Here is a 26,593-nt window from a genome sequence, read left to right as displayed (position 1 = left end):
CGCAGCCTCAAATCGGAGCCTCTGCGGTTCGAGAGGAACATGGTTTGCGGCAGCTCGAGAGATATCAACGTCACATCCCATCGATTGCGCGGGTCGGCCCCAGCCGGGACCGAGAGAGGGAAGGGCCCCTGAGACTTCGGCGAATAAGAACACGGTCTCCATGTCCACGTCGTCGCGGTTTGAGACTGCAACCGGATGTAGGCGGTTGTTGGCCCGGGAAGTCTGGATGTCGTTTCAGGCGGCGTGGGAGGTTCCAGCAGGCGCCGTTGACGTCAGATGCGACGTCGCGGATCGCTCGGAGAGAGTTGACTACAGTAGAGAACCTGTGAGGGGATGCAACCTGAAGCTCTAAATGAAAGAGTTGCAGCGATCGATTAAGCTTGTCAGGATGCAGAAAGTCAATTCGTAATAGTTTTATTGCTTTTCAAGAGCGTTAGAAACTTAGTCTGCTAAAGTGGCCTGGCCATCTAAAGTCTATACACAACCATGCAACCAAATACGCTATGCAATTGTCGGGGGTATCTGTCTTTATTCACATCAGGCTGCACCCAATGCCGTACATGGCTCGTTCCACATCACGTTTCACCTGGTACCAGTCGGCGCGGCGTTCTGCAAACTCGTATACTTCCTCGACGCGCCATATTCCCTGGAATCGATCGGCGTCGGCGATGATCGTTGCTAGTTCCTTCGCGTCAGATGGATCGATCAGATATATCTGCGCGAGCTCACGGAAAGCCTTGAAGTATAGAAGGAGATCGCTGTTTCGTAAGGTCTGGACGAACTTGAAGTAGTGGTTCATGTCGCTGCTGACAGTCAGTGTTGTTCATCAAGGGGAGCCTAAGAATTCACTTACCTGATCAGCTTCAGGGATCCCTCAACACTGATCCGCTGTCGTTTAAGATGCTTGCAGAGGGCAGTGAAGAGGCGTAGACCGACTTCTTGGTTGAACACGTCCAGTGTGCTCTTGTCGGTGCTCCCTACGAGCATCTGGGTGTGCGATGATACCACGTCTACCACGGCCGCGGCGGCTTCACTGACACCGACGTCCATCGTCTGTCGGTAAGGATCTGACGAGACACCTGGATTGAAGTCCGTGGCCAGTTGCCGGGTAGCAAGGATGTAGTCCACTTCCTCCATTAGGACATCGATGCCCTTGTTTAACCCAGCCGCCACTCGTTCATCCAGCATTTGCTCAAATTTCTTCTTTTCCTTTACGGCCGGATCAAGGAAATCATTCCGGTCAGAAAGCCTCATGCCGATCATTTCTTGTTCGAAAAAAACATCCATCATCTGCAAGATGAGATCACCGACATTGACCAGCTCGAGGAAAGTCACCAGAGGTTCAACTCCCGATTGGTCGCGCTCCTCCTGTTCGCGCGGTCGGTAGTTGGAGAGGTGATCAACGGCCTTGTCGAATCCAATGATGACATGACGGTGGCCAAGAATGCGTAGCAGGGTCACAAAGATTGCCTCGCACTGTCGCTTCGCTGCCGCGCCGAATTCCCCACCCAGACGTACAAACTGAGCAGCTCTCTCCAGACTGGACTTGGCCGAATGAACAAGACTCAGCGCGATCTCAATACTGAACAAAGATCTGATGCCTTCCATCTTTGACTTCATAAGTGCCGCCTTGGCTGCCAATTCGGTCGTCGGGGCTTCTTCAGGAATGATAGGAGCGGGCGACGACATCGTGGAGAATCGGTTGAGGCTCTTCGAAGGGTTGCTGCCATTGGTCTCCGAATCCGATTTAGATCCGCCGTTGGCTTTTGCACTAGAGAAACTGGGAAGGATGCTGACGGGCGCCATGATCACCTTCTTGAACGAGGTGAGGAAATCTCGCTTGTCCGCTTGCCGATTGACGTTCGACATCAAGAAAGATTCGGCCGAAGCAGCTTGCTCAGAGAGTTGGCGATCCCATTCTGAAACAGTGGCGTCGCAGCCCTTTCGAAAGAAATCAAGTTCTTCCGCTAGATACAAATCAATATGTGGCTCGTAGATCTTGGCCACGACGGTATCCAGATAACGGTCGAAGTTATCGCCCGAGTTCCGTATAGGCAGTAGAGCCTCGGACAAATTCATGCATTGTATGAAAGTCACCGAGATGGCGGTGAGATATGACTCCATGTTGGTCCGGTGCAACTCATCAAATATAGCACTCAGGAACGGATAAAGCACGTCCTGTCCTACCTTCTCCATGAAAGGGGACGCAACGTCTAGCGCAGGCGGGAAAACGCGATTCATAATCGTTACTTCCTCGTTATAGCCCACGCTGAGTCTGGTAAAGAACGCCTGGGTGTGTTGGATTTTCACTCGGCCAGTCAATCCATCAAAGCAGTCAGTCACCGCTCCCAGTTCAGACTTGCGCATGATCAAATGATTGTGACGGATGAAAAGATCCACGGCAGATTGGCCACCGTTGAGTGTCCAAAGAATATGGGCATATCTGCGCATAGCCCCATCGATGTCATCGGTCTCATAGCCTTTCCGAAACTCATTCAACGCGGCGGTCTCAAACATCGATACAGCATTCTCCAGGCGGTCCACTCTCTCCTGCCATCCCGAAGAAGCGTCAGATTTCGCAAATGACAACAATTGCGATAGTATCTGTGCTTGCGAGTGTGGGTCTTTATATTTTGTGAAAACCAGATTATCCGTCGTGGGCCCGGATCGTGCGATGTCATCGTAAAACGGCGCCAGGGCGGCATGGATCTTCCCATATTCCTGCCGTGCTTCGCCTCGTATTGACCTAGCTTGAGACAGAGCATCCAAAGCTGGATCTTCTTCATTATCCTCCAACATATCGACGGGTGGCGCTGTGTTCCCCAGCTCTATCTTGTCAAACCCGTCGGAGATATCCTTCACCTCTGAATCCGGAGTAGGATCCAACGCAATTGTAGGCACTGCACCACCAGTCTGGTCCATCATCTCATGTTTTTCAACAACATCCAAGCTTGCGACAGTGCCATAGACTTCCTCGATATGTTTCCGCGCATCGGCTTCGTCCCAGCATCCAATCCGCTTGAGTCTCTGTACCCAACGTGTGTCGTCATACGCCATCTCGTGCAGGAGCTTGCAAGACCGCGCTGCTCGGATGAGATCGACAGGTCCAAGATGGTCGAGAATGAATGACATGATCTCTTCAAACGAGTCAGCGTTGCTCTTGTCAGATCAATGTTTTGTAGCGACTCACCGGCTGGTAATGAAGCTCTGGCAATCTCTTCCATTGACGCCATACGCAGAGAGGCCAGCACATCTCTGCGTGGCCGCGCAGGCGTCGTCCCTTTCTTCCCGTTCGGCATTTTCGCTGCTCGGAAGCTTCATCGGGGAATGACGAGAACGTTTGATGGGGAAGAGACGCTGAATTAAACGGTCAAGGTCACCCCAAACCTCAAGGTAAGGACTGTGCCTGAAGAGCAACCACAAAGGTGGAGGCTGTCGACACAGCCAAGAACGCAAGTCACTCAGCTGCGGTGAAATCGGCACAGAATAACATTCGCCTCACGTTTGACATCGATCAGCGCCGCCGAAACGAACTCCCACACCGCCTTCCCCAGGATTCGGCAGAATCGGCAGATTTGATCTATAGAAGCCACTAACACAGTGTGGGAATATATCAGGTAGCGATCGTTAGAACATTATACTTTTCTGTGATTTTTTTCGATATGGTCAGCGTCGAGGCCCCAGCAAGACCCCAGCCAGATGAAGAGGTGGGAATCATTGACCCAGGATGATTGCATGGCCATCTATGCGTCGGAATGACCGCGAGGAAGCTCGCATGGGTTGATGAATATGCCTAGCATAGTTCGACTCACAAATCAAGATTTGCCGATGATCCCGACGTCAGTGGACCTTGGCTACTCCTTCACTCTCGGGGGTCGAGTATAGTCGAAACCCCTGAAATCCAACAGCTTCTGCTATGTCAGAGAGAAGGTTGTATGCGATGTATGAGACCAATTCAAAACCTCACCAACTTTATCAACAGTGATCTTCTTCCCAAAAATAACTAAGATCATACTTCACGAGTCTGAGGGGGATCTGAGAGACGCGCTCAAATCGGGCGTTGCGTCGCCCAATAAACCGATTTAGATCTCGCGGCGCGAATTATGTCCGTGAAAGTGCACACGTTCTTGTTCTGGTTAAAGGATGATGAACAGAGAAAATATGTCCAGTTGATAATCCATAGCAGGGATATATTAGTTGGTGCTAGACGACATGTATTCGAAGTAACATCCCCATGACCACTCGGTCATTCGAAATTACACAGTATCGGGCTATCGGCGACTCGTGGCTACCATGATAAGAGAATCGGCGAATGTAGCTCGGGACCGGAACGCCCAGACTCAGTGTCACCTGGACACTCGAAATAAGGAGTTCCGGGCGTTCTGGCCTAATTGCAGCTGGTGTGAAACTGTCGGTGTGGAGATAATGGTTCTAGCTGGGATCAACACCTGTCATGCGACAACTGAAGGGATGATTAGATTTACTAGATACATCAGAGATTGGGGAAAGAGGGCATCAAAGCTGATCAGCGACGTTTATGGAAATAAACACTACCTAAGTATTGATCGTAGAAGAAATCCCTGAGAATACAGCGTGAAGTATCTTGGGATTGGTTGACCATCTTGGGAAGAGCATACTGTTAGGACTTAGGCGTGGTTCCCCTAAGCCTAACGATGCGCGCTACTTATATCGGTCCCGGGTATGCTAGAACATAGAGTTCTAGCATATTTGGTCTTTTGGCCTGTTGGCTAAGTGCGCCTGGGCACTGAGTTGTAACACCTACGGCCATACTTTCTATCGTCAAAGGCCGGAGATTTGATAGTATACTAATTTGAAGATTTCCAGATATAAAGAACATGCAGTGCAGTATTTCATCCCTAAGGCCGCTAGCGAATATATTACCAATGGAAAATGTGTATTCAATATCAAATTATGCAGAGCTGGATATCAATATTGTAATGAAATGCACTCAAATGACGCCAAACACAACCTCGATGACACCATATTTGACCCGCCTGGATGACATTGGCTACCGGGCACACAGAAATCGATCCCTTGCGTTCCATCTTCTCCTATCTCCATCAGACCTTTGAAACCGATTGAGCCTGTGAGACATGGCTTGCGCGACCGGTGGCCTGGTCGAAAATGTTATAGCCGTAATCGGCCGCATTGGGAGGCGTGTACACTAACAAATTCATCAGAAGGATATATCTCGGGCACACAGAGAACCAGGCTTACAGTGTAAAGAGACAGCTACTTGTGTGCTGCTTGGGTTGTGAATCCGATGAAGACCAATATCGTCCGAGATGTAGGTCACCTGGTTCATGCCGTACGTCTTGGAGGACTTGATAGCCAAAGGCTTTTCACAACCTGCAGACTCTGGAGCTTCAAAAACCTCTTCATGTAGTTGACCAGCCAGGATCTTCATTATGCAATGGGCATTGGCGTGGTCGTGGATTGGAGAACCTTTTCCCGGGTTCCATACAAGAAGTAGCTACCCAGGCAAGTCATAAGTCAGTCGATTCCAACATAAAGGAAGATTCCACGTTGACTTACAATGTTTGCTTTTTGGTTGATGTTCTCGATTGCATTTCGTGTGTAATTCTTGCTGGTGTCGTTGTGGAAGTATTCGATCCAATCACTCGGGTCCGAGATGTACTTCTGTGCGAGAGAGATCAAATATTTCTCATCAACCTCCTCGGAGGAAATGCCGCCAGACTCGCCCAGATGCCTCTTGATATCTTGCACCAGTCCTTCTAGGTTATATCGCTCTCTGAAGGGTTGATAGCCAGGGGCCAGGCCCTTATCGATCGTGGTGTTCGTGGAAACAACGGTAGACGACATTCTGGGTTGATGATGGACGCGACAACTCGAGGGGATGAATATTGAATGATCCAAGATTTCTGGCCACGATCGCGAAGCCATTTAATAAAAGACCCGTGGAGGATCAGACCCTAAGTACGCGTCAATCCCCGATGTGAAGTGACGTTGGGGGATTCAATCGGCGACCGGGGCAATCGTGGATCGCCGACGAGGATACGATCTGCAGGCACATCCAGGCCGAACCCAAGCTGCCCTCCTATTTGCGTCGAATATTTTGTCAGGGCACGTTGATCTTCTGCGTCTTATTATCGTTCAGAACTATTGCAACTCATATTTCCCGATATATACGCAGCTGCTGAGATACTCAGGAGCCTGGACACCTAATTGTAGTGGTGCTCCTGAACATGGCGTCCGCTGACCCGCCGAGTCACCGAGGCAAAGAGCGGTCGGTATCTAGGATGCTATGACGAAGGGATTGAAACGCAAGGTCTCTTGCATACACGTAACATCCATGCTATGATAGATAGGAAAAACCATCACTAGCGTGAATCGGGGTTCAAGAACACAGAAAAGAACATTCATAGACCTGCCAATTCTTGGGTATCATCGCAGAACATGCTGTCTCAAAGGGATTTGAGAACAGTAGAGAACTAGCATCTAACTGATGTCAAAGTCAGGAATGGTGGTAAAGAAAGAGTCATTGTAGCACGTTGGATCGATGAAGGCAGGCGCCATCTGGGGGAACAGCATTTCATGACCTTCCGTAAAAGCCGTCACCGGACGTGTGGGTTGGTTCGTTGGCTCTGTGTCACTTGGTGTGGAATCCACCGGAAAGAATTTGCGCAAGGGCTCTGCGCTCCATTTCTCCATTGAATCCGATAAGGCTTCAGCCGCCGAGGTTCGTAGGCGATTATATGCAGCGTCAGCCAGACTCCATATCCGCTTTGTACTCTTCAAACATCCGAGAATGAGTGTTACCCGATTATAGTGGTGGTCAAAGCAATCTTCGGTATGCTTGATGGATGTGGCGAGCTGAATCATGCCACATAGCGCCAGGGCCGGAATGATAAAAGGAGTATGTTTCGGGACATTCGGACATATTGAGATAGCATCTGAAATTCTTCGGGAAGCTTCAGTTGCTTTGATACTGTGGATCGGGCGGGTAAATGTTGACGCCAGATTTCGTGACGCCCCTGGCCAAAATTCATCATCGGTATGTGATAGAATCGGTTGAAGGTCACTCCGAGGCAGATGCAGGAGCATCGTAGCATAAGCGATGGTCAGATGTGCTTGGAACATCATCTCATCGATGTTTCCATATGAATCTACTATATCCAGCTTCTTTGGGGGCAGATGATTGACCCAGCTGACAAGCGCGTTTTCAACGGCTTGAAGATGGTCGCGATGATAGTCTCGTAGGCGATTCAGAACGAGAACTCGACAAAGAATCGTCGTAGCTTCGATTCGGTAACTGAAAGACGAAAATACCGTCTCTTCAGAATCGAAGACCCGACGCTTGAAATCAAGGATCTTCCGTGGTTTCGGGATCTCACATGCGCCACTGTACGCTGATTCTTCACAGGGCAAGGCCACTTCCGGTGCCATTGTACTGCATTGAAGAGTGTTGGGCTTGAATGGGGCGGTCATGTAAACATCGGTGATGTACAGCTCCCACCATGTTCTTCGCAAGCTTTCGGCCTCAATGGAGTTTTCAAGATGTGTGGAAGAGGCAAACTCCAACTTGTTCATCCCGAGCTGCAAGGCCAGCTCTGCACTTCGCGCAAAGGCGCTCTGTGCCTCTTGCCAGTCGCCCCGAGCATAGATAGCAATGGAGTAAATCAACCAGGCTTGGACCATGGACGGCGAGCGGTCAGGATTGCAAGTGAGTTCTGCGATCACCTTATCTCTGTACTGTTCGGATGAACTGGATTGGACATAGTGAGATCCCACAAAATTTACCACCAGCTGAAGAAACTCAGGATACTGCCGGTCATGATAAGCAGCACTGGGCACAAGGATCGGATGAGCGACATGGAAGTTTTCGTAGAACAGTCGCAGAAAACGATCATCATGGAGCCAGGGGTCACGGGCCGAATCCAGTCGTTGCTGATGCAAATCAGCCCTTGAAGGGATCATAGGCCAGGATATTTGGCCTGTAGGAATACTGGCTGAGTCGGAAAGTCTTTGCGGCGATGAACTGTCAGGCGTATTCGGCTGCTGAGGCGCCGGAATAGGCAGAATCAGAGAGGCCTGGTACACAGTAAGCATTTTCTCGATCACATCTGTATTTAATGGAGAGCATGAGAAGTACGGACATTATTGATTTGATCGAGACTACTGGACGATGGTGGCCGGCGATTGGTTTCATGTCGGGCTTTCCTGCGCCCGCCACGTCGCGATGGCAGGTATTGGCAAAAATACCCGTTGCGCAGACAGCGCGAACAGGAGGGTTTGTGCGCGTCACACTTCAAGTGTTGCTTCCGACATTCTGTACATGCTAGCGAAGCTAGTCCGCTCTCCTTGGTCGATCTGGGGGTCATGGTCAGATGGTGGAGAGGGTAAAAGCCGAGATGCGCGCCTGCGTAATGGGCTCCGAGCGGCAACTCATTCGCCTCCCGCCTCGACGGGTCGAAACCACGAATGCGATCTCTACCCCAGAAAGCTACATACTTGATCCATATCTCAGATTGAAAGACGACCAGTGCATAATCAGTAGATATTTCAGACTATTTTAGCACGAGATAATCAAATGATCGGGTTTGGCGCCGTGTCTCGCCCTTTCCATCCCACCAAGTACTACGGACCGGCGGTCAAGAAAAAGTCATCGAAAATAATATAATGACCAGATCCATGTGAGACGTCAAATGGTCTTACTGTGACACATTCAGGATTTGAAGGATTTGTGATTGTTTGGTTTTCGATAGCAACTGGTCGAATATTCCGTCAGTGCTGCCAATATGTTGTCATTCGGCGATTGAAATCACTCATCCTTGGGGCCAGCAAGAACGTACGCATTTCTCCCTTGTATTTATTCAGAGTGACGACGCTGGGGGCAAATCTTAATCGAAACAGCTGGCCGTAAGTTTCATATTTCTCATATCAAATGTACACGGCCGCCGTCACGGATGGTCTCCGTCAATAGAAGGAATGTTTGTTTACAAGGGTAAATCATTATGTATTTTGGTGTTAAAAGAGATATGAGGCTTCGAGATGAGCATGTACACCGCCAGTTTACCCATGCAATGCCTTAACTTAGAAAAAATGATAGGTATTTACAAGGATCGAGTCATTCCACTGAAGCAAAATGTCATTCCCCACGAGGAGTTAAGAGTCGGCTTTAAAACGCAACTACTTGGCGATAACTGTCTACTCATGGACGAAATACTACATACTTGAGTCGCCGAGTACGTCAGGTGCATATGTCGCCGATCTTGACTTCGATTCTAGGAGGTGTGGTCGTCTAGAGAATAAAGAGAATCCCTATCGGCATAGAACTCCCAGGCGTCTGTTGTCGTTAAAACTACGGGCTTCGACAATGCAGCAGGAATGACGGAAGAACTACTGTATCGACTGATGAGAGGTTTCGGAAAAAATACTACATGCGACAAAAGCATTGATCTTGGAACTGGGACTTACAGAGATGAAAACGGCAGACCTTGGGTCTTGCCAATCGTGAGGAAGGCTCTGCGTGTCTCCTTGGTCCTTGAATGAGTCTGTTCTGGCCGATGAATAGGCCAAGGATCTGCTGCGTGGTAATCCTGGGTCAAACCACGGGTATCTGGCAATTGGTGGACTCCATTCATTCTTGACTGCCACCCAAAAAGGTGATCCTGGGCCATGAAAGCCTAGCCAACCGAGACAAACGGGCAACTGCCACTATGAAATCTTTCTTCCACGAAACATTGATAATACCTGCTCCTTTTAAACTGTCTAGGACTGAAGCTATTCATCTTGGAGCACCTTTTCTCTCTCCATTCTGTGCTGGAACGAGTCAGCCCCATGTATATATCTCCGAACCAACATCATCAAACTTTTAGCCAAACTAGATTTGATGTGGAGTACCATGCAGCTATCCCGCAGATAACACCAGATTAAATATTGATGGCATTGTTCGACTGTGTTTACCGGGGACTTACCTCTGAAAATCTTGTTCGAGATTCCTGGAATGCCACTTACTTTGTTGACCGAGACTTTTTGAGTTTTGCATCAAGAACGTTGAACTCTACGGCGAACGTTTTGGAGTACCCTGCATGATACGTGTTCTGGGAATTGCTGCTATTGAGATTGTTAGTTGTACCTAGGTATATCTAGTCAATCATAGAGAGGGTTGAGATCTCGAACCCACTCCCTATGGAGCACGCATTGCAACTTGTATATTGAACAGCGACAACCTCTTGGCCTAGTGGCCAAACGAGCTCTGTATTATGAGTGGCCATTCGAGCGGAGTGTGCGAAGAAACAAGATCGTTGCTGGAGGGCCCAGCAAAACCAGGTAGCTGGCAGGTTCCCTTTACGCAGCTTGGCATGTTCAGCTATACGGGTCTTTCCAAGCGTCAGGTTCCGGCGAGAAAGGAGACATATGGCATGAATCATGATTGTCCATCGGTAGTTGATATGAACTCCTTTCGAAAGTCGCAGCACACTAATTCGACAACACCCAACAGGCGGGGACTGGCCGCATCTCAGTTGCTGGACTGAATACCAGCAGGATCCAGGACTTCATCAATGCGGTGGATAACCTCATTCAAGGGTACTCTGAGTGGCCTTCTTCAGTTAGTTATGGACGCTCGTGCATTGCGATACAAGACATCTGTCTTGCGATCAAGCCATCTCGACCTCATTGAAAGGGCATTGGTCATTTTCCAGTCCATTCAAGGTTTCCTCAGCTGTTACGCATCGGTTATACCATCCACAGGAAATGGATTCAGAAAAGCCAGAGGCGTCAGCATGTTCCCCTTGTGGATTCGGTGAGTAGTGAGAGGTCGAGTGGGAGCTTGCAGATGTGGTTGTGAGGCATATATCATGCACGATAATGAAGAATACAAGCCCAAAGTATCTCGATAGGGAAAAGAATCATCTGCCATTCTGTCCATTTTTGTCAGGCGACCCGTAGTGAGACTCGGCATCACCATCACAAGAATGTGGTTCTGTGGAATGAATGAAAGAGGCTAACGGAATATCAACCCGCCATTGCCACCGCTGTCCTTCAGCTGGCACTTCTCATATTGTAGTCCTCGATATGATCGGGAGGGATGTTCTCGATGCCTGAACGTTGTTGTGGTCGACAAGGGGTCGACAGATGGCAGGATTGACCAATCAGAGAGTCGGGGGAAGCTGGATCGGGTGGTCCGGGTCAGTCGGGCGAGATGAGCAGGAGTGTCGCGGCAGGTCCCGACAAGAGAATCGGGATGAAGGTGATGCTCGAGAGGGACACGCAAGACAAGCATGAACAGGAGCGAGGCGAGAAGAGAGAAAAGAAGCAGAAGGTGGGAGACCGGCAGGAAGGACGAGGCAGTTCCGAGAATTCGCGGTTTTCACCGACGGGCGGGCGTGGGCCAATCAGCGCGAGGGTTTTGACCAATTCCCCCCAAAGAGAAACTTGACTTCGACCTCAACTCGCACCCTCCAGTTCTCCTGTGCACCACTCCCCTCCCCACCCTCCTCTCGCATCTGCGACACAACCCCTTCTCATTCATATGCACTCGGTTAAGGAATAACTTAGAGTGTATATTTCCGTCATGCTGGCACGTTGTTTGGTGCGCCCCCCGACGGGCATCGCAAGCAAGTCGCTGGGGAAGTCCACGGTACGCACGCCTTCACCAACCCGACCGATCCATTGACCCGGCCCGACAAGGGCAATCGCTTCACCGAGGCTGGCGATAGCTCAGAGAAGATTTTTTGCTAATGATTCTAGCAGCGTGCGTCTTCCACCGCCGCCGGCGCCGCATCCGCCAGCTCCCCCTTCTACCTTACCCTCACTGCCTCGCTCGCAACCGCCGCGGCTGCCGGTTCCGCCGCGTGGTACTACCACCTCTATGGCCAGGAGGCCTTCGCTATGACACCTGCTGAGGAGGGGTGAGTCACCATTCCCTGAACTGGAAGCTGGCAACCCAGCTCGCTCCGTTGCCCCAAGGCCAAGGATTGTGCGACCAGGTCCGCCGGTAACAATTTAACTGACATACGCTTCCTTTTAGCCTGCACCCTACCCAGTACCCCTGGGTTCACCAGCGCTTCAACAAGACCTTCGACCACGCCGCGTGAGTGTCTCGCCCTCGCTACCCGCAATACCTTCCCGCCGTCACGCGTTCACTAACGATTGTCCCCCTCTAAGTCTTCGCCGTGGTTTCCAGGTTTACCGTGAAGTCTGTGCCTCCTGCCACTCCCTGACCCGTGTTCCCTGGCGCTCTTTCGTCGGTGTTATGCACACCGTCGATGAGATGAAGGCCATGGCTGAGGAGAACGAGTACGACACCGAACCCAACGACCAGGGCGAGATTGAGAAGCGTCCTGGAAAGCTCTCCGACTACATCCCCGCTCCCTACAAGAACGATGAGGCTGCTCGTGCCTCCAACGGCGGTGCTCTGCCCCCAGACCTCAGCTTGATCATCAAGGGCCGTCACGGTGGCTGCAACTACGTCTTCAACCTGCTGACCGGTTACCCCGATGAGGCTCCCGCGGGTGCCAGCGTTGCCGAGGGCATGAACTTCAACCCTTACTTCCCCGGTACCGGTACGTGATGGAACCTGGTATACTTTTCGGTGTGGATGGTATCTAATTTAGATCACAGGTATTGCTATGGGTCGTGTTCTGTTTGACGGTGTTGTTGAGTACGAGGATGGCACCCCCGCCACCACCTCCCAGATGGCCAAAGACGTTGTTGAGTTCTTGAACTGGTCCGCCGAGCCCGAGATGGACGACCGCAAGAAGATGGGTGTCAAGGCTATTGCGCTCCTGTCCGGTCTGTTTGCCATCAGCGTCTGGGTCAAGCGCTACAAGTGGGCCCCCATCAAGTCTCGCAAGGTCGTGTACAGCCCCCCCATCGGCCCCCGCCGCTAAACGTGATCTTATGAGATCTGTATGAGTTGGGAAATGAGAGATTAACAAGGCTATCTGACCTATTGGGCATCTCCTGTTCCATTGCCCTGTCGGTCGGTTTTGCCTGGGAGATATCTCTTTCGTGATCTGTTTTTTTGCCCTGGGTTACCACCCTTGTTTTTGTTAGAACACTCCCGGAACACCCTGTATCTGTATCCTAGATATATTCTTTTTTTTGCCCACCCGAAAACTGTGTGCTCCAGGAGTCAACTGAATCTAATTTCCTTTGTGAATGACCTCAGTGCAATACCCCGATCCTACATCGGATTGGTGTCAAAATACATATTTCACGTCTTGACTGGACCGGTTGCATGCCGTACAGGTGCTGCCGTTGCCTTCAACTCTGTAGCTGTATTTATGAGAGGTATGAAAGAAATAATTCTATGGACATCTGAGCCTAGATAGACTGGGTATCATTTATCGTCCGCTCTCCATCTCCAAACACCGGCTTGAAGATGTAATCATAGCTGTTCCAAAGCGCCCCAAAGACCAGATTCGCGAAACCCACGAGCCATGGTGGACTGCGCCCATCCGGGCCTGCGCATATCCTCCCTAGTATCAAGAGCAATAGGATTACAGGCCCCCAGGCAGCAAGGAATACCACCTTGCCGATCTGCTGACGCATAGTGGTAGTCTTATATGAGTGGATCCGAGAGAGATACTCTCGGTAAGACACCGGAAGGTCATGTTCCTCGGCGCCGGTGACAATCAAGTTCAGATAGCGGGCTGAAGGCTGGGCGTAGTCTGGATCGGGACGCATATGGGGGCCTACATCACTCAACAGCGAAAGACTTGGGCGATGGATGTGGGGTTGAATGCCCTGGGCTCTCTTTCGAGACTCATCTGCGGCTGGTGAGAGAAGGGTATGGGCCTTGAAAGACGGCGTGGTAGGATGGTCGGGTACTGGGTCCGTGGACTTGTAGTTCTCAGCGAAGGCGTGGCAGTTCACCACGACGTCTCGGTACCCGCGGCCACCTCCTTCAGTTGCAATGATCTTTGCGTAGTCAGCCAGAGTCACTTCATAGACAACTCCGACAAGAGGCTTGTGCCAATTACGTCCAGAGTACTCGGAACGCCGCGTTTCGACAGTTTCAACTAGAAGCGCTGCTTTCTCGGAAATGTAATCATCATCGTTGACCACTGAAAGTTCATCTTCGGAACCAGCGCCCTCATTCAACGTGGATGAGGTATTCCGAAATTGAGTCCCAGCGAAACAAGGCTCGGCATATGGGATGCCAGGAAGGTCAAATGTCAGCCGAAGCTCTGGCACGAGGACGGAAAGCTGCGACAGAGGCTGGATGCCTCGGTCACCCAGGAAGGTTTTCGAGGCCAGATTCGACCCGTATGCCAGGTATAGTACAGACTGTTCTCCGGCCGTCTCCGTCCAGCTTATTCCCCTCTCTTGCTGCTCGGCAATCTTCTCGGGCAATTGTTCATCCTGATCAAGGGACGTTTGGATGATGGACGCATGACGGCGGTCTGGGGATGTAGTGGCAACTAGAGAAGAGCCGATACTCGTAGGACAACCGGTGGTTGCAGGCACAAGACCGGTAAGTCGACCAAGGGGCTCGATGGCGCTGAATCGGCATTGGGGACTCGATGCGGCCTCTTCGTCGTTAGCTCGGGAACGGTCGAAAACCATTGTGTTGATTTGTGGGCACTTTCAAGGAGCGCTGAAGAAGTTGGAGATTACTCGGTGAGGTTAGCCACGGACATGCAGGTTTTAATAGCCATCACGCGTGCAAGTGATGTACCCATCATCCCACGGACGAACCAGATCCGTTGATAAGCCCATGGCTGCGATTATTAATCGCCGGGACGGGGCACCTGAATTGGCCAGCGACCACGGATGCGCGACAGCCCGAATGCCGCCAGTGGAGATTCGGATAGAGGGAGCTTCCAGAGATCCGGTTGAATGTTGACTGCTGGTTGCCTGGTGGAAGTGATGGGCTGGGAAGCGAAGATGCAGGAGATCCTCGCCAAATGAACGATGCCAGTGTTGTTTTCAAATAGCGGCAGGCCCATGTCTCGACGTCCAGGATCTCAAAAATAAATTAGAAACCAAGTAGACTCTTTCCGCTCAAGAAATTTTTCCAGGCGATGGCGAGTCGAGCATCATGTGACGCCCGTGGTTGCGATTCAGCTTCGTCGCTCTCAGCATCCGCGGCATCACTGAGCGACAGACAGTCCATTCCTAAGAGCTCATTGCATCGGACAACATCTCGTTGATCTCCACTGAGGACCATACAGCATCACTGAGACTGATTTAGACGAAGCTACTGGATCTTCAGCAGGGGCTATTCTCACCTGGCTCGTGGTGTGCTTGCATCGCCAGCCTGGATTCTGGTTTCCCTTGACCGGGCGAGATTATATGATCGGCGAAATCATCAATCAATTCGAAAATCAGGGCAAAAATGAACGAGGCCTCATTATTGACGACAGACTCTTCGACGCTGCTTCGCCGGCCTGCATACATTTGAACCGGGCGGCATTGTGACACCAGAATGATGCCTCGGAGGATCTCGTCAGCATTTCTTAAGCTGGACTCAGCAGAGGTGATAAGAGCCAAAGATCAGAAGGCACGGCAAGGAGCCCGTGCCGTCACTCACTATGACCACCCGCACATCGAATCCCAAGAAGCAGGACCGGCAACTGTAAGCGCAGTGGAAACAAAAATCACACAACAAGATGATGGTCAGAAGTTGGCTTTAAGTACAATCCCGCCAATCGATAATACGTCGCCATTGGCACAGATCGGACACCTGGTTAGTGGCGCCGAGTCATGTCATCCTGCCACCAAGCACGCAATGCCGGATGTACAGCTCTCTCAATCGCCGGGTATCAGTTCATTGATCCCGGATAGCGAATCGCCAATGGCCCAGAAAGCTAATCGCCTCAAAACTAACAACGCATCATGTCTCGTTATGGATGCACAGCGCTTTTCTATCACCGACTCCAGCGGCGGAGTTGTACCGTTAGCGATTCAGGATAACCACCAACGAACCAGCCCATCTCCGGTTCTCACTGCGAATGGGAATGACAATCTCTCACACACACATGCACGTATCATGGACACAAGCCGATCCGCTCCAGACACTTTAGATACCGCCACGGCTCCCCAGCTGAGACGTTCATCACGAAAAAGGCGTACGACATACTGGATAACTGAACTTGAAGCTAACGGGGACGAACTTCAACGTATCAGAAACAAGCCATTCACAGCAGGGAGCGAAGCAGAAGAAACAACCGTCTCTACCCCAGACCCCGGGCTCACAAGTGCATTGATAAGAAAGTCCAGCTTCAAACGAAAAGAAGAAAAGCCTCGCCTAGGATCTGGGAAGCGTCGGAACTCCAGTAAGCACAAGAGTGCGTCGTCTCAAAGAAACGCTTCTTCCAGAAAAAGGAAGCCACAAACCCCTCAACTGCCTTTGACTGCCGATCTTGTTTCTAGGACACAGGCAGGGCCGCCCCGATCTAATATTACTACCAAGACGGGATCATCCGATGGAGAGCATGAAAGCAAAACCGTACGAGATACTCTGCCTATTCTTTGCAATTCTTCCTTAGGGATATCTGGGCCCATTAGACGCAAAACGGCGATCCCACATAATGAGATCATTGAGATATCGAGCGCTTCAGAAGAGATGCAAGACCCGTCCAGCGTTAAGAATATAATCGATGAATTGGACTTCAGTACTCACGAAGCACACGGCAGCAAACATGACGGCAGGGGAAAGGCTGTCGGGAAGAAGCTTACGGATGCTCTGCGCGGAATAGACGTGCACGCTCAAGTCCGACCTGCAATTGAGCTTGATTTCCATTCCACCCAGAGGACAAGGGCTGCAAGCAAACACAGCAAGGATCACGAATCCCCGCAGGCGCCGTCAGCTCTATATTTGAGAAAACATGATTTCCCGGCTTCAGAAACTGTGAAGGATCAAGAGAAGGCAAAATTTGCAGTGGTGCGCGAGGTACGGACCAGGTCGGAAACTGCCCCATCGAGAACAGCGATGAGAGTACTTCCTCCAGAGGATGCAAGCCTGGATTGGCAAGAGGATCCATCTCTTCGAAAAAATCTTGATAGCCAGAGATCTACAGATATCGAAATTGGAAAGGATTCCGTCGCTGATCGCGCAGCACATCTCGGTCATGATATACCGGAGTCACAGGAACTGAACTCTGCAGGCACGAAAATTGAACAAAAGACCGACGATTGCTCAAAGTATTCCGAGCCAGATGCCCGGTTACCCCCAAGCGAGAGGAGTTATTCACCGCATAGCTCATCCGAAGAGCAGACTAGCCAGCTGGGATCATCGGTGAACCCAGGCCGTGGCAATGACCATACACCCGAGTCTCAGCGACCTCTCCTCTCACAACCAACACCTTTGACAGCAAGTGCTTCATTATCCGGCATTCCAAAATCAGTACCAAGGAGCACCATCGTTGATCGCAATGGCAGCCCGAGGCTCTTGTTCAAAGCAACCAAAGCGCTCGAGATGACCCAATCTCATCTGGATGGCATCCGGCTTCCTACCAGCGTTGAGATGACCGAATCAAGCAGTAGTGCATACGACCGAGATTCGAATTCGGAAAGGTATTCCCTTGACAGTGCCTCCGATGAAGCACAAACATTGTCCAAATTTCGGCGGGATATGCTTCTGGAATATGGCATTGAAGCCGAGGACCTGATCTTGAAGCAGAATAGATCGGGGCTATTCAGAGACAAAGACCAGACCCATGATACTAGAAAAGCACACAGTTGCATAAGACAAGAGCAAGAAGTGGAACACGAGTCGGTCAAGGATTCCTCAGACGGTGGAACCACCCCAGGCGCATTTTCGAAGAGCTACCACAGCCTCGGCCCGAACAGGGGGGCTGACGAAGTAGGACGAGAAACTGAGCAATTTGCACGGCGGCATCTACAAGGCGAGAGATCGTTGATTGCAGGGACGGCAATCTTCAATCCATCTCAGCCAGTCCCTGAGCCTCATCAGCCGCTCCACCAAAATGACACTGATGCAATGGAATGGATCTCATCTCTGCAAACCGCACAGAGGAGTGCGCATAACCTTCTGCAAGAAACAAACCAAGTAAGCCAGGTCGATTGAGAATTATAATACTATGCTTATTTTTGTGGCAGCAACTATCCACCCAGCTTGCGACAGAGCAAGAGACCATTCGCCAAGTACTGCAGATTTACCGGCAGGGATGCAATCGTATCCTGGATGATTTATTCCAAGCGCAGCAAGTGAGGATGGAGCTGTACCGCCAGCAGATGTCGTCAGTCAAGGAGCAACACACGCAGATCTGCCAAGAGCTTATCCGGGGATTGCAGGAGCTGGACCAGCAGGTGCAGCAGGGACCATAGGGAGAAAGGAGGTTCGGAGGTTATTCTTCTAGCGACAGGATCGGTTACCGCCACAGCCTTTATAATTACGTTGTCTAATATTCAATGCGCCCGCCGTGATTGGGATCCGCTCACCGAGGATCACGTGGGGGAGTATGCCGATTTTCGTTTTTGACTCATTTCGTTGCGCATTTTTTATTTCATAGTTCGAACCGTGTGTTTTGGTCTCTTTTCTCTTCTCACCATCCTCTCTGTAATATCTTTCATCCTTCTCCTGCCATCGAGCACCCCACCGACTCTCCTCTGCCCCGCCATGTCGGTCAGTGAGCCCCTCATGTGAATCGGCATAGCAATAACATCACTGACGTCAATTCGTCTCTAGTTCTTCATTGAGAACCCCAATGTGGGCAACCACAGCCACCTGGAAGATTCTCGCAGTATGCTCGATCGAGTTCCTCACCAATTGGTGCCACACTCACGCTTCGCTTAGTCCTCGGCTACAACCCTCTCACCCCTCCGAACCTTCTTCAGCATGAGATCGCCTTGACCGAAAAGTCACACAAGACAGTGCTCCAAGGACGTAATGAGGCAGTGGCAGTTGTGCACGGCACTGATACCGACAAACACCGCTTGTTGGTGGTCATTGGCCCTTGCTCCATCCATGACCCGGAGATGGCGCTCGAGTACTGCGATCGGTTGATGAAGTTGAAGGAAAAATACGCTGATGAGCTGCTGATTGTTATGCGCTCGTACCTGGAGAAGCCTCGCACAACGGTCGGCTGGAAGGGCCTGATCAACGACCCCGATATCGACAACAGCTTCAAGATCAACAAGGGTCTGCGCACCTCGCGCCAGCTCTTTGTGGACCTTACCAACAAGGGCATGCCCATTGCCAGTGAAATGCTCGACACAATTTCCCCGCAGTTCCTTGCTGATTGTTTGTCTGTCGGCGCGGTTGGTGCCCGTACCACGGAGTCCCAGGTCCACCGTGAGCTGTCCTCCGGTCTGTCCTTCCCTGTTGGCTTTAAGAACGGCACCGATGGCTCACTAGACGTTGCGGTCGATGCCATTGGCGCCGTCAAGCACCCCCACCACTTCCTGTCTGTGACCAAGCCTGGTGTTGTGTCTATCGTTGGCACTGTCGGCAACCCGGACTGCTTCGTTATCCTGCGTGGTGGCAAGAAGGGTCCCAACTACGATGCCGCGAGCGTCGCCGATGCGAAGGCTAAGCTGATCGCCAAGGGGCTGCCACCCCGTCTTATGGTTGACTGCAGCCACGGAAACTCCGAAAAGAACCACAAGAACCAGCCCAAGGTTGCAGCCGTACTGGGTGAACAGATTGCCGCAGGCGAGACCGCCATCATGGGTGTCATGATCGAGAGCAACATCAACGAGGGTAAGCCAACTAGAATGATCACTCCTTCCTTATATTCTTACTTACAATCCATTTCAGGTAACCAGAAGGTCCCGCCCGAGGGCAAGGCCGGCCTTAAGTACGGTGTCAGCATCACAGATGCCTGCATCGGTTGGGAAGACACCGAGTCCACCCTGGAGGGACTGGCACAGGCTGTGCGCGCTCGCAGACAGAAATTGAACGGCACCAACTAAGTTGCGTCTGCGCTGTATTTCGGTCTGCTTTTTGACATTTAATGACACCCGGGTGATAAAATTGGGGCATTTTGCGAGCGTGCTGCGTTTTCGGGATTAGGAAAAGTTTGAATCTTATGGTGATCCTTGGACCCCTTCGTGTAGGGACTCTCGCCTCCGAACATGGTCTCGTCGTACTTAATCTTCAACTGCCAGCTCCTATCAGACTCCAGAAGAACCAGATACTCACCATAAAGAAGGACTGGGACTGTTTGGGTCTTGAGCTGACACATTTCCCGCCTTCGTTGGCTCGCAAGAACTCCCAGTTTAGAAGCGAATAGTCCCAGATGAGCGTTAACATCTAACTAGTTAATACGTAAGATATACTTTATACGAGAATAGGCTTACCTTAGTCCATAGAAGAAAGTTTATGCCCGGGCGTTTCGCTTTTGGACAGAACTTGCCCATGGTAGGCACCCTATCTCTTTGAGAAGCATTGAGTGAATTTAATGAACTCGAGTCTCTTATTAGCCAAGGACAGAAGCTGAAACATCACGGAGACCTGGGAGAACATCGGTCGCAAGAACGAGCGGAAAGCAGATCGATTTCTTTCCTTGCTACTATGTGCTTCCGTGCCTTTGAGAAACAGCTCAGGCCTCGTGGGTTTTGGGTCTGGGGGTATATGTCAGGATTCATTGATAATAATAAAACTAGTGCTGCTCCCCTTTCACCTCGCCATCTCAGTACCAGTAGACGGGGGCCTATAATATGCACATCATCATAGCCCGTTGACCATACGTCTTTTCTCTCGCTCAAAAAGATTGAGACGCTTGTTCGGACTCTTCTCCAGGGATCCGACCTCCCGTTTGCGTTTTTGATTAGAAGAAATAATCTCCAGTGGCGTTCGAGGTTGATTCTGTAGCATTGAGCGTTCAAAGTCAATGAACATCACGCAGCGGTCGTGCTCGTTCCAGGTCATATTGCTGGGTATGGGGTCGCTATGAAGCACACCTAGGCTATGAATCGCCTGTAGTGATATCTCCGCTCGTTGAATCATCTGGCAGCGATCCAGCGCATGCTGTTGAGCAAGGGTCCTTCCGGCGAAGCCCACACACATCAGATGAACTATCTCAGCAATACCATCATACGAAAATGGGCGGCGAAGTCGCATACTGCCAAGTAAGACTGGCACGAACGTCCCTTGGATTGGCGTAAGACGTGAATACACGAGCTCCTCGTGCTTCAGCCCGTCCACAAAGTCCATCGGTGAGCCTTTCCCCATAAAAGTATAACCGTGAGACCAGAGAGTGATTTTAAATAGCGCCCCACGACTTCCATGTACGTGCAGCGATTCACACCCTAACTTTGTGTCAGGCCGCAGAATATCACTGGAGAGCTGCTTATTGAGAAGCCGAATAAGGGTTGTCCGGTTTAGTCGATGTCGATCAATCCCATGCTCAGACACGTTGGGGCATTTCCAATCTAATTCGCCTTCTCTAACCAGGCCTAGAAGGCACTTCTGTGTGCAATACTGCCGCGACTTGCCTTTGGAGCGTGATCCTTGCGACTTCTGTATCGTCGATGAAGATGAGGAAGCCGATGGATGAAGAAGGCGGGATTCTCGAGGTCGTCGTCGACTTGGCGTGTCGGGATCAAAACCATCACCCGTGTCATCAGGGCTTGACAATCTCGAGTCTCGTGAAGGGTTACAGGCTGCAACAACGGCAGGTCTGGATCTGGTCTTCACTGGGGATACACGACAGTATTCCAGTCGACTTCGCGTGGATGGTTTGAAGTCAGAAGCAGGAATGTCTTTCTCCGCGATTTCCTCCAAAAGGTCGTCGTATATCATCTCCCAGGTCTGTAGTTTGTTTGCTGCCCAGCTTGTCCAAGCCATATCTCGTACCGGTACTCGCAGAGCGAGGAGAGTGAAAGCCAACACCTGGCCTAGTGCAGTCAAATGCAGTCGATTGTCGCTATTTGGGTCGTCTGTCCATCCCGTAGTTGGTCCGACGTCCTCTTCTGGCACCGATAGGTAGTAGTAAATAGTAGAAGGGTCGTTGTCAGGCACGCGAAGGAAGATGTACGCCTCGCCGGTGCACACAAAGCCGTACTCAAGCCCACCATGGATCATATAAGAGAATGTTTGAGTAATGACTGCTGCCATAGTACGACGACAGATGTCCTCCGGTGATTCGTCTTCTTGCAAACGAAGGACCTCATCAAGGTCCATGTCTTGGAGTCCGGCCCTGATATGAGCCAAAGAGACCTTGTGAGGTGCCTTGTACTCGATAATGAAGGCCGGAACCTTCTCCCCCGGGCCCTTGTTATAAACACAAAACTGGTCTGCTCGGGGCCGAGAAGTCCGTGGTTGTGTAGCTTTCTGACCTCTCTGTGGCGGCTGTGTTGAGATGCCAACCCTACTAGATTTTGCGGCCAAGCGGTTGGAGCGACGTGGTTGCGTCTGGGACAGGCTCAGAGAGTCCATCTCTGTAACGATATTTGACTCATGTGTCAAGGTATTGGCGTGGTTCTCGAAAGTAATATCCCCGTTTAAACAGAACACTTGTCGAAGTCGGGGGTCCGCGTGTAGCTGTTTCACGACGGAGGCAACACGCGACTCCACGGTCTGTCTCTGAAAGTAGCCCAAATCCAACTCGGAGCTTACCATCCTTTCCCGGGCCTCCTTCCCATATTCTTTCAAAGCCAATAGAGGTGTAAAATGACGCTCTGTCGTAAACTCTGTGTCCATCAAGTCCTCCCATATCGAAGCCTGGTCTATTGGAAAGCTAGTCCACTCGCGAATCTTGGTCGGGCGGAGTTTACGATCCGCATTTGCCGGGTCACCCTTGGTCGACGAGCCTTTGTCTTTTTGGATGGATAGCCCGAGAAATAAGTGCACATGGCAGGCGTCCAGGAACTCGGGGAGCGTCGTTTCTTGGGTCTGAGCCCTCAGTTGGTACTCAGCCTGCTCTCTGAGTCGCTGTTCTTCTATCCGTGATCGTTCGGCTTGCTCTCTGAGTCGCTGTTGTTCTTCTAAGCGCCGGCGTAGATCCTGTATCTCCTGGAGGGACATTCTGGATGTCGTGGGATGTCTGGATGTCGTGGGATGGCCATCCAACTTGGGAAGGTGCTTTGTTTTGGGTCTGAGACCAAGAAATCCTCTAGCCGTATCGGGTTCGTTGGCGACAGCCAATGACGTCTTATTTCTACCAATGGCCCCACCTGCCACTTTTGGTCGGACATTATTTTCTAATTGTTAAAATTTACAGTATAGTGTTTACGCGATGGTGTACCTAGGTACTACCCGTGCATCCAAATTTTTAAAGAAAATCCTGCCTTTTTAGGATGCCCTAGGAATGTATGAAATTTACACAGCCAAAACATACAGAAATCGATTATAATCAAGCTATACATAACCCACCTACTCCCTGCCAGCTCCTCGCGGTCAAAATATATCTTCGAATCACCAGTTTACCCGCAAATTGACCTATATATATTGATAATTTCTAGCAGGCGAGCTAGTAGGTATGCTTTTTACCAGCTAACGTAGCGAATCTCTACTAATCCATTCCTATGAATATTATATAGCTATACCTCCTGTGTAATATGCTCTAGATCGTGTACCTACATGTACTCCTATATGATATTCTACACGGTTTCAATCAGGTTCAATTCTATACTAAGTGATAATAGGTTTAGTGGTATGTCTCAAGGCTTTTCAGACGGAATGCGTTGAAACCCTTAAAAGTATCGTCTATGGTCTACTCTACGGAAAAGGCATTCGACGTCTGTCAACAGCGTAGTTAGTCCAGAGGGCTTCCAATGTCCCAAAGCAAAAAGTCCGAGCCCAAGAAGCTCAAATTATCACTCGGAGCTGCAATCAGAGACCTCAGTCTTTGCTAGGGGAGCACATCGCCAGAGAAATTGTAATTGTTTATATTCAAAACCAACAGCGTGGTACATGATTATATGCAATCAACGCCAACTCAGACCGTAGAAACACCATAACGGCGAAGCATGTGACAACATGTTCTAGAACACATCGCGCTGCCTATACAATGCGGACTAAAGTAGATCATTCGCGGGTCGAAAATGCACGCGCATCATCTTTCCATAGACCCTCCCGCGATCCTAGCTCTGGGATCTTGAAGTCCACGATACATGCAGCAAACGAGGGACGCCGAATTGAATCCTCGCCGTGAGCTGTCGTAGGGACCACACTCACCGGCTCAAGGCCGTCTAGTGCCATGCTGGGCACGTAGCGACTCATGCCATACCGACCAACGAAGCCGTCTCGCAGATCCTTTGCCTTGCGTTTGCGAGATCCGTGAAGAGAAGGCGAAGCAAGCTCGTCACGATCGACCAACTGCGCAGATTCAAGGTTACCGTCTGAGCCGACAGTGAGATTCTTGCACGGGATTTCCCCGACGGAGTGGGAGGTAGATGAATATGTATCGATATCGAAGACATGAGCATCACCCGCTGCACTGAAGGCCCACACCCGGGCACCTCCGTTGGATGACTGCAGCGCAAGCTCGACCAGATTGTCCACGCGACCAATTTCTTTGCCGTAGATCTTGAACGGCCACATCATCGCCGTCGGGCGGTAGCTGACACTCAAGAGAAACTCCCAGTCGCCATTCTGGTTCTGGACCAGGCTCTCGCGCCGCTTGCGGAAGCGCTCTGAATCGACGAACCAGTCGCGGGCGAGGTCGCTGTCGCCCATTACCCCGTCGCTTTGGCGTTCGCGCTCCTTGCGGATGACGTTGAACACATCTAGAGGCACAGAGTAGAGAACGATGCGGTCCTGGTACGCGGCGACGACGCGCAGGCCCCAGTTGAGGTCGGAGCCAACGGTGAAAACGGTCGGGGCGCGGGTCTCCTTTGTGATGTCGGAGGCGTCTTTTCCAAAAGGCGGCACGCATACGAATGCTCTTGTTAGACTAGTAGGTCCCCCAATTGGCGCATCGGACCCGATGCATAGAAGGCCGGTGCGAGGCTCGACAAAAATGATATGAAATCCATCATTGATGGGACCCGCCCGGTAGTGGTGGCAGTGTGTTGCTCGAACGAGACTCAGTGCGGAAGTGTTCGGGGGAGCTCTGCGGCTGAAAGATTGGACATCGGCGAGCAGATGGAATTGACACTTCTTTGGGTGGTCTGGAAACGGGGACTGTCGACACGCGCACTCGTGGACGCCAGGTCCAGCTAAGGAGGAGATGAGCCGCAGTTCTGTTGGTGTGTCAGGGGTGCTTGGTAGGAAGTGTAAGACTTCCGAAGGCTGGGACATGGGGAAGTGCCTTCGTTGGTCCTTCTGACTTGCTTCGTCGACCCAGTGAATTTCGATACCCCCGGCGCAACCGAAAGCGACGCACCGGCGTCCGGGACAGAGCGCAATTGTCCGGGGAGGGTGATCTTCAGAGCAGACATTGTGGTAGTAGTGAGGAGAAGAATGGCAAGGATTGGAGTTTGTTTGTGTATTCGACTTTGTCGAGGATGCAGAGACCTGCGCACTGATCACTGAGCCTGCAGTGAGCGTCAAAGGGGCAGTGTCCGAGTTGGGGATATCTAGATCGCAGACCATGGCAACGCGACCTTTCAGCAATGCAGCAATCACGACTCGAGATGTACTCGTGTCTAGAGTGGCAGAGAGGACCTCAAAAGAACATGGGATGCTTGTGATCGGCACTAGGCCAGCATCACCCAAGTCAGTCGACATGATCGAACTTTTATCACGGAGATGGAAAACATAAATCATGCAGCCGGTAGTCACAAGGAGATAATTGTTGCAGCTGCTGATGCTGAAAGTAGATGTAGACTCCGTGTTCATACCACGAGTCGTTTTGGGGGGTGCATGAAGTAAAGATCCACGGGTCTTGGTGGAGGGCAAATGTTGTGTCAGTCGTGAGAAGTCGATAATTTCGGTCGTGATAAAACCAGGTCGTTCAATATTTGACTTTCGTCCTGACAGCAAGCACTCGGTCGCAAACCGCTTGCTCATCCTCCATACCTCACTTTCTTCATTTGACGGGCGACGGCGAATCTTTTGTTTTGCACAGTCCTGTTGCCATGCATCCCACCATCCTGCCCGTTTCAACATTCCTTCCAGCAAGCCTCGATTCAAACTAACTCGCATCCACTGCGGGCATGTACGCCGAGCATTATCAAAATCTCGCGGCGTCAGCATGGAGTAAATCTGGAGAAGGATCTCTGGGGGCGCGATATTCGCGGCGGGAGGTGATGAACCACCTGCAACCTTCGTGGAATCACTGCCATGCCGCACGAATGCTGCGAATGTTGCCTGGGACTCGCCGATAGGTTCCGGTGTGGCAATCATGGGCGAGTGACTCGGTTGAACAACAGTCGTTGGATCTGTTTGTTCTGCCCTCACAGCGTCATCGCTGGGCACGCGCCCGGTAGGGCGTCTGTTGCCAGATCTCAAAGATGGCATCCCAGAACCTGACTAAGGATCCCCAATGGATTGACATGCAGAGCGAGGTGTGTTGCTTTATGCGGAGCTGCAGCTGCACAAGGGCGGAGACAAAATCAAGTCGGTGTAAGGCTTGTTGGGACTGAGTGAAGCGAGGACCGTCGATAAGAACGATCTTCCAAACCCCGTAGCGTGGATATGAATTGACTGAGAGTAATGTGGGATATCCTAAAACGAGTGATAGGAGGGGACTGGGCCGCACTCCACACTGCCATAAACAAGCTTGTGGAGATGGCCAAAGGTGATCGT

General features: G+C 51.1%; 11 protein-coding genes across 11 annotated transcripts; 5 read left to right on the top strand and 6 right to left on the bottom strand.

Moving 5' to 3' along the window:
• Positions 1-70: 70 nt before the first annotated feature.
• On the bottom strand, positions 71-3,299 carry N7459_004513 (uncharacterized protein; the record flags this gene model as incomplete). The annotated part of the gene is made up of 4 exons (XM_056943697.1): positions 71-323; positions 561-803; positions 854-3,137; positions 3,191-3,299. The coding sequence occupies 4 exons, from the start codon at positions 3,297-3,299 to the stop codon at positions 71-73; spliced, it is 2,889 nt and encodes a 962-aa protein (XP_056800580.1).
• A 1,782-nt stretch (positions 3,300-5,081) lies between these two features.
• On the bottom strand, positions 5,082-5,844 carry N7459_004512 (uncharacterized protein; the record flags this gene model as incomplete). The annotated part of the gene is made up of 3 exons (XM_056943696.1): positions 5,082-5,185; positions 5,239-5,494; positions 5,557-5,844. The coding sequence occupies 3 exons, from the start codon at positions 5,842-5,844 to the stop codon at positions 5,082-5,084; spliced, it is 648 nt and encodes a 215-aa protein (XP_056800579.1).
• A 636-nt stretch (positions 5,845-6,480) lies between these two features.
• N7459_004511 (fungal specific transcription factor domain-containing protein) lies at positions 6,481-8,091 on the bottom strand (the record flags this gene model as incomplete). Its single annotated transcript, XM_056943695.1, has 1 exon — positions 6,481-8,091. The coding sequence occupies one exon, from the start codon at positions 8,089-8,091 to the stop codon at positions 6,481-6,483; it is 1,611 nt and encodes a 536-aa protein (XP_056800578.1).
• A 1,278-nt stretch (positions 8,092-9,369) lies between these two features.
• N7459_004510 (uncharacterized protein) lies at positions 9,370-9,918 on the top strand (the record flags this gene model as incomplete). The annotated part of the gene is made up of 3 exons (XM_056943694.1): positions 9,370-9,522; positions 9,557-9,647; positions 9,758-9,918. 3 exons carry the CDS (start codon positions 9,370-9,372, stop codon positions 9,916-9,918), a joined length of 405 nt encoding a protein of 134 aa, XP_056800577.1.
• A 428-nt stretch (positions 9,919-10,346) lies between these two features.
• N7459_004509 (uncharacterized protein) lies at positions 10,347-10,594 on the top strand (the record flags this gene model as incomplete). Its single annotated transcript, XM_056943693.1, has 2 exons — positions 10,347-10,427; positions 10,487-10,594. Coding segments are annotated over 2 exons (189 nt in total), but the record flags the coding sequence as incomplete, so codon positions are not given.
• A 966-nt stretch (positions 10,595-11,560) lies between these two features.
• On the top strand, positions 11,561-12,878 carry N7459_004508 (ubiquinol--cytochrome-c reductase catalytic subunit CYT1; the record flags this gene model as incomplete). Its single annotated transcript, XM_056943692.1, has 5 exons — positions 11,561-11,626; positions 11,740-11,897; positions 12,017-12,079; positions 12,154-12,551; positions 12,610-12,878. The coding sequence occupies 5 exons, from the start codon at positions 11,561-11,563 to the stop codon at positions 12,876-12,878; spliced, it is 954 nt and encodes a 317-aa protein (XP_056800575.1).
• Positions 12,879-13,314: 436 nt separating this feature from the next.
• N7459_004507 (uncharacterized protein) lies at positions 13,315-14,559 on the bottom strand (the record flags this gene model as incomplete). Its single annotated transcript, XM_056943691.1, has 1 exon — positions 13,315-14,559. The coding sequence occupies one exon, from the start codon at positions 14,557-14,559 to the stop codon at positions 13,315-13,317; it is 1,245 nt and encodes a 414-aa protein (XP_056800574.1).
• An 862-nt stretch (positions 14,560-15,421) lies between these two features.
• On the top strand, positions 15,422-18,285 carry N7459_004506 (uncharacterized protein; the record flags this gene model as incomplete). Its single annotated transcript, XM_056943690.1, has 2 exons — positions 15,422-18,007; positions 18,058-18,285. 2 exons carry the CDS (start codon positions 15,422-15,424, stop codon positions 18,283-18,285), a joined length of 2,814 nt encoding a protein of 937 aa, XP_056800573.1.
• A 292-nt stretch (positions 18,286-18,577) lies between these two features.
• N7459_004505 (3-deoxy-7-phosphoheptulonate synthase) lies at positions 18,578-19,872 on the top strand (the record flags this gene model as incomplete). The annotated part of the gene is made up of 3 exons (XM_056943689.1): positions 18,578-18,583; positions 18,647-18,701; positions 18,755-19,872. 3 exons carry the CDS (start codon positions 18,578-18,580, stop codon positions 19,870-19,872), a joined length of 1,179 nt encoding a protein of 392 aa, XP_056800572.1.
• A 757-nt stretch (positions 19,873-20,629) lies between these two features.
• On the bottom strand, positions 20,630-22,927 carry N7459_004504 (uncharacterized protein; the record flags this gene model as incomplete). The annotated part of the gene is made up of 1 exon (XM_056943688.1): positions 20,630-22,927. The coding sequence occupies one exon, from the start codon at positions 22,925-22,927 to the stop codon at positions 20,630-20,632; it is 2,298 nt and encodes a 765-aa protein (XP_056800571.1).
• Positions 22,928-23,929: 1,002 nt separating this feature from the next.
• Positions 23,930-26,191, bottom strand: N7459_004503 (uncharacterized protein; the record flags this gene model as incomplete). Its single annotated transcript, XM_056943687.1, has 1 exon — positions 23,930-26,191. The coding sequence occupies one exon, from the start codon at positions 26,189-26,191 to the stop codon at positions 23,930-23,932; it is 2,262 nt and encodes a 753-aa protein (XP_056800570.1).
• Positions 26,192-26,593: the final 402 nt, after the last annotated feature.

This window comes from Penicillium hispanicum (genome assembly GCF_028827665.1).
Source record: "Penicillium hispanicum strain IBT 35686 chromosome Unknown utg000004l_segment0_segment0, whole genome shotgun sequence".
In the NCBI taxonomy this organism is placed as follows: domain Eukaryota; kingdom Fungi; phylum Ascomycota; class Eurotiomycetes; order Eurotiales; family Aspergillaceae; genus Penicillium; species Penicillium hispanicum.
This window is presented reverse-complemented; position numbering and strand designations above follow the sequence as displayed.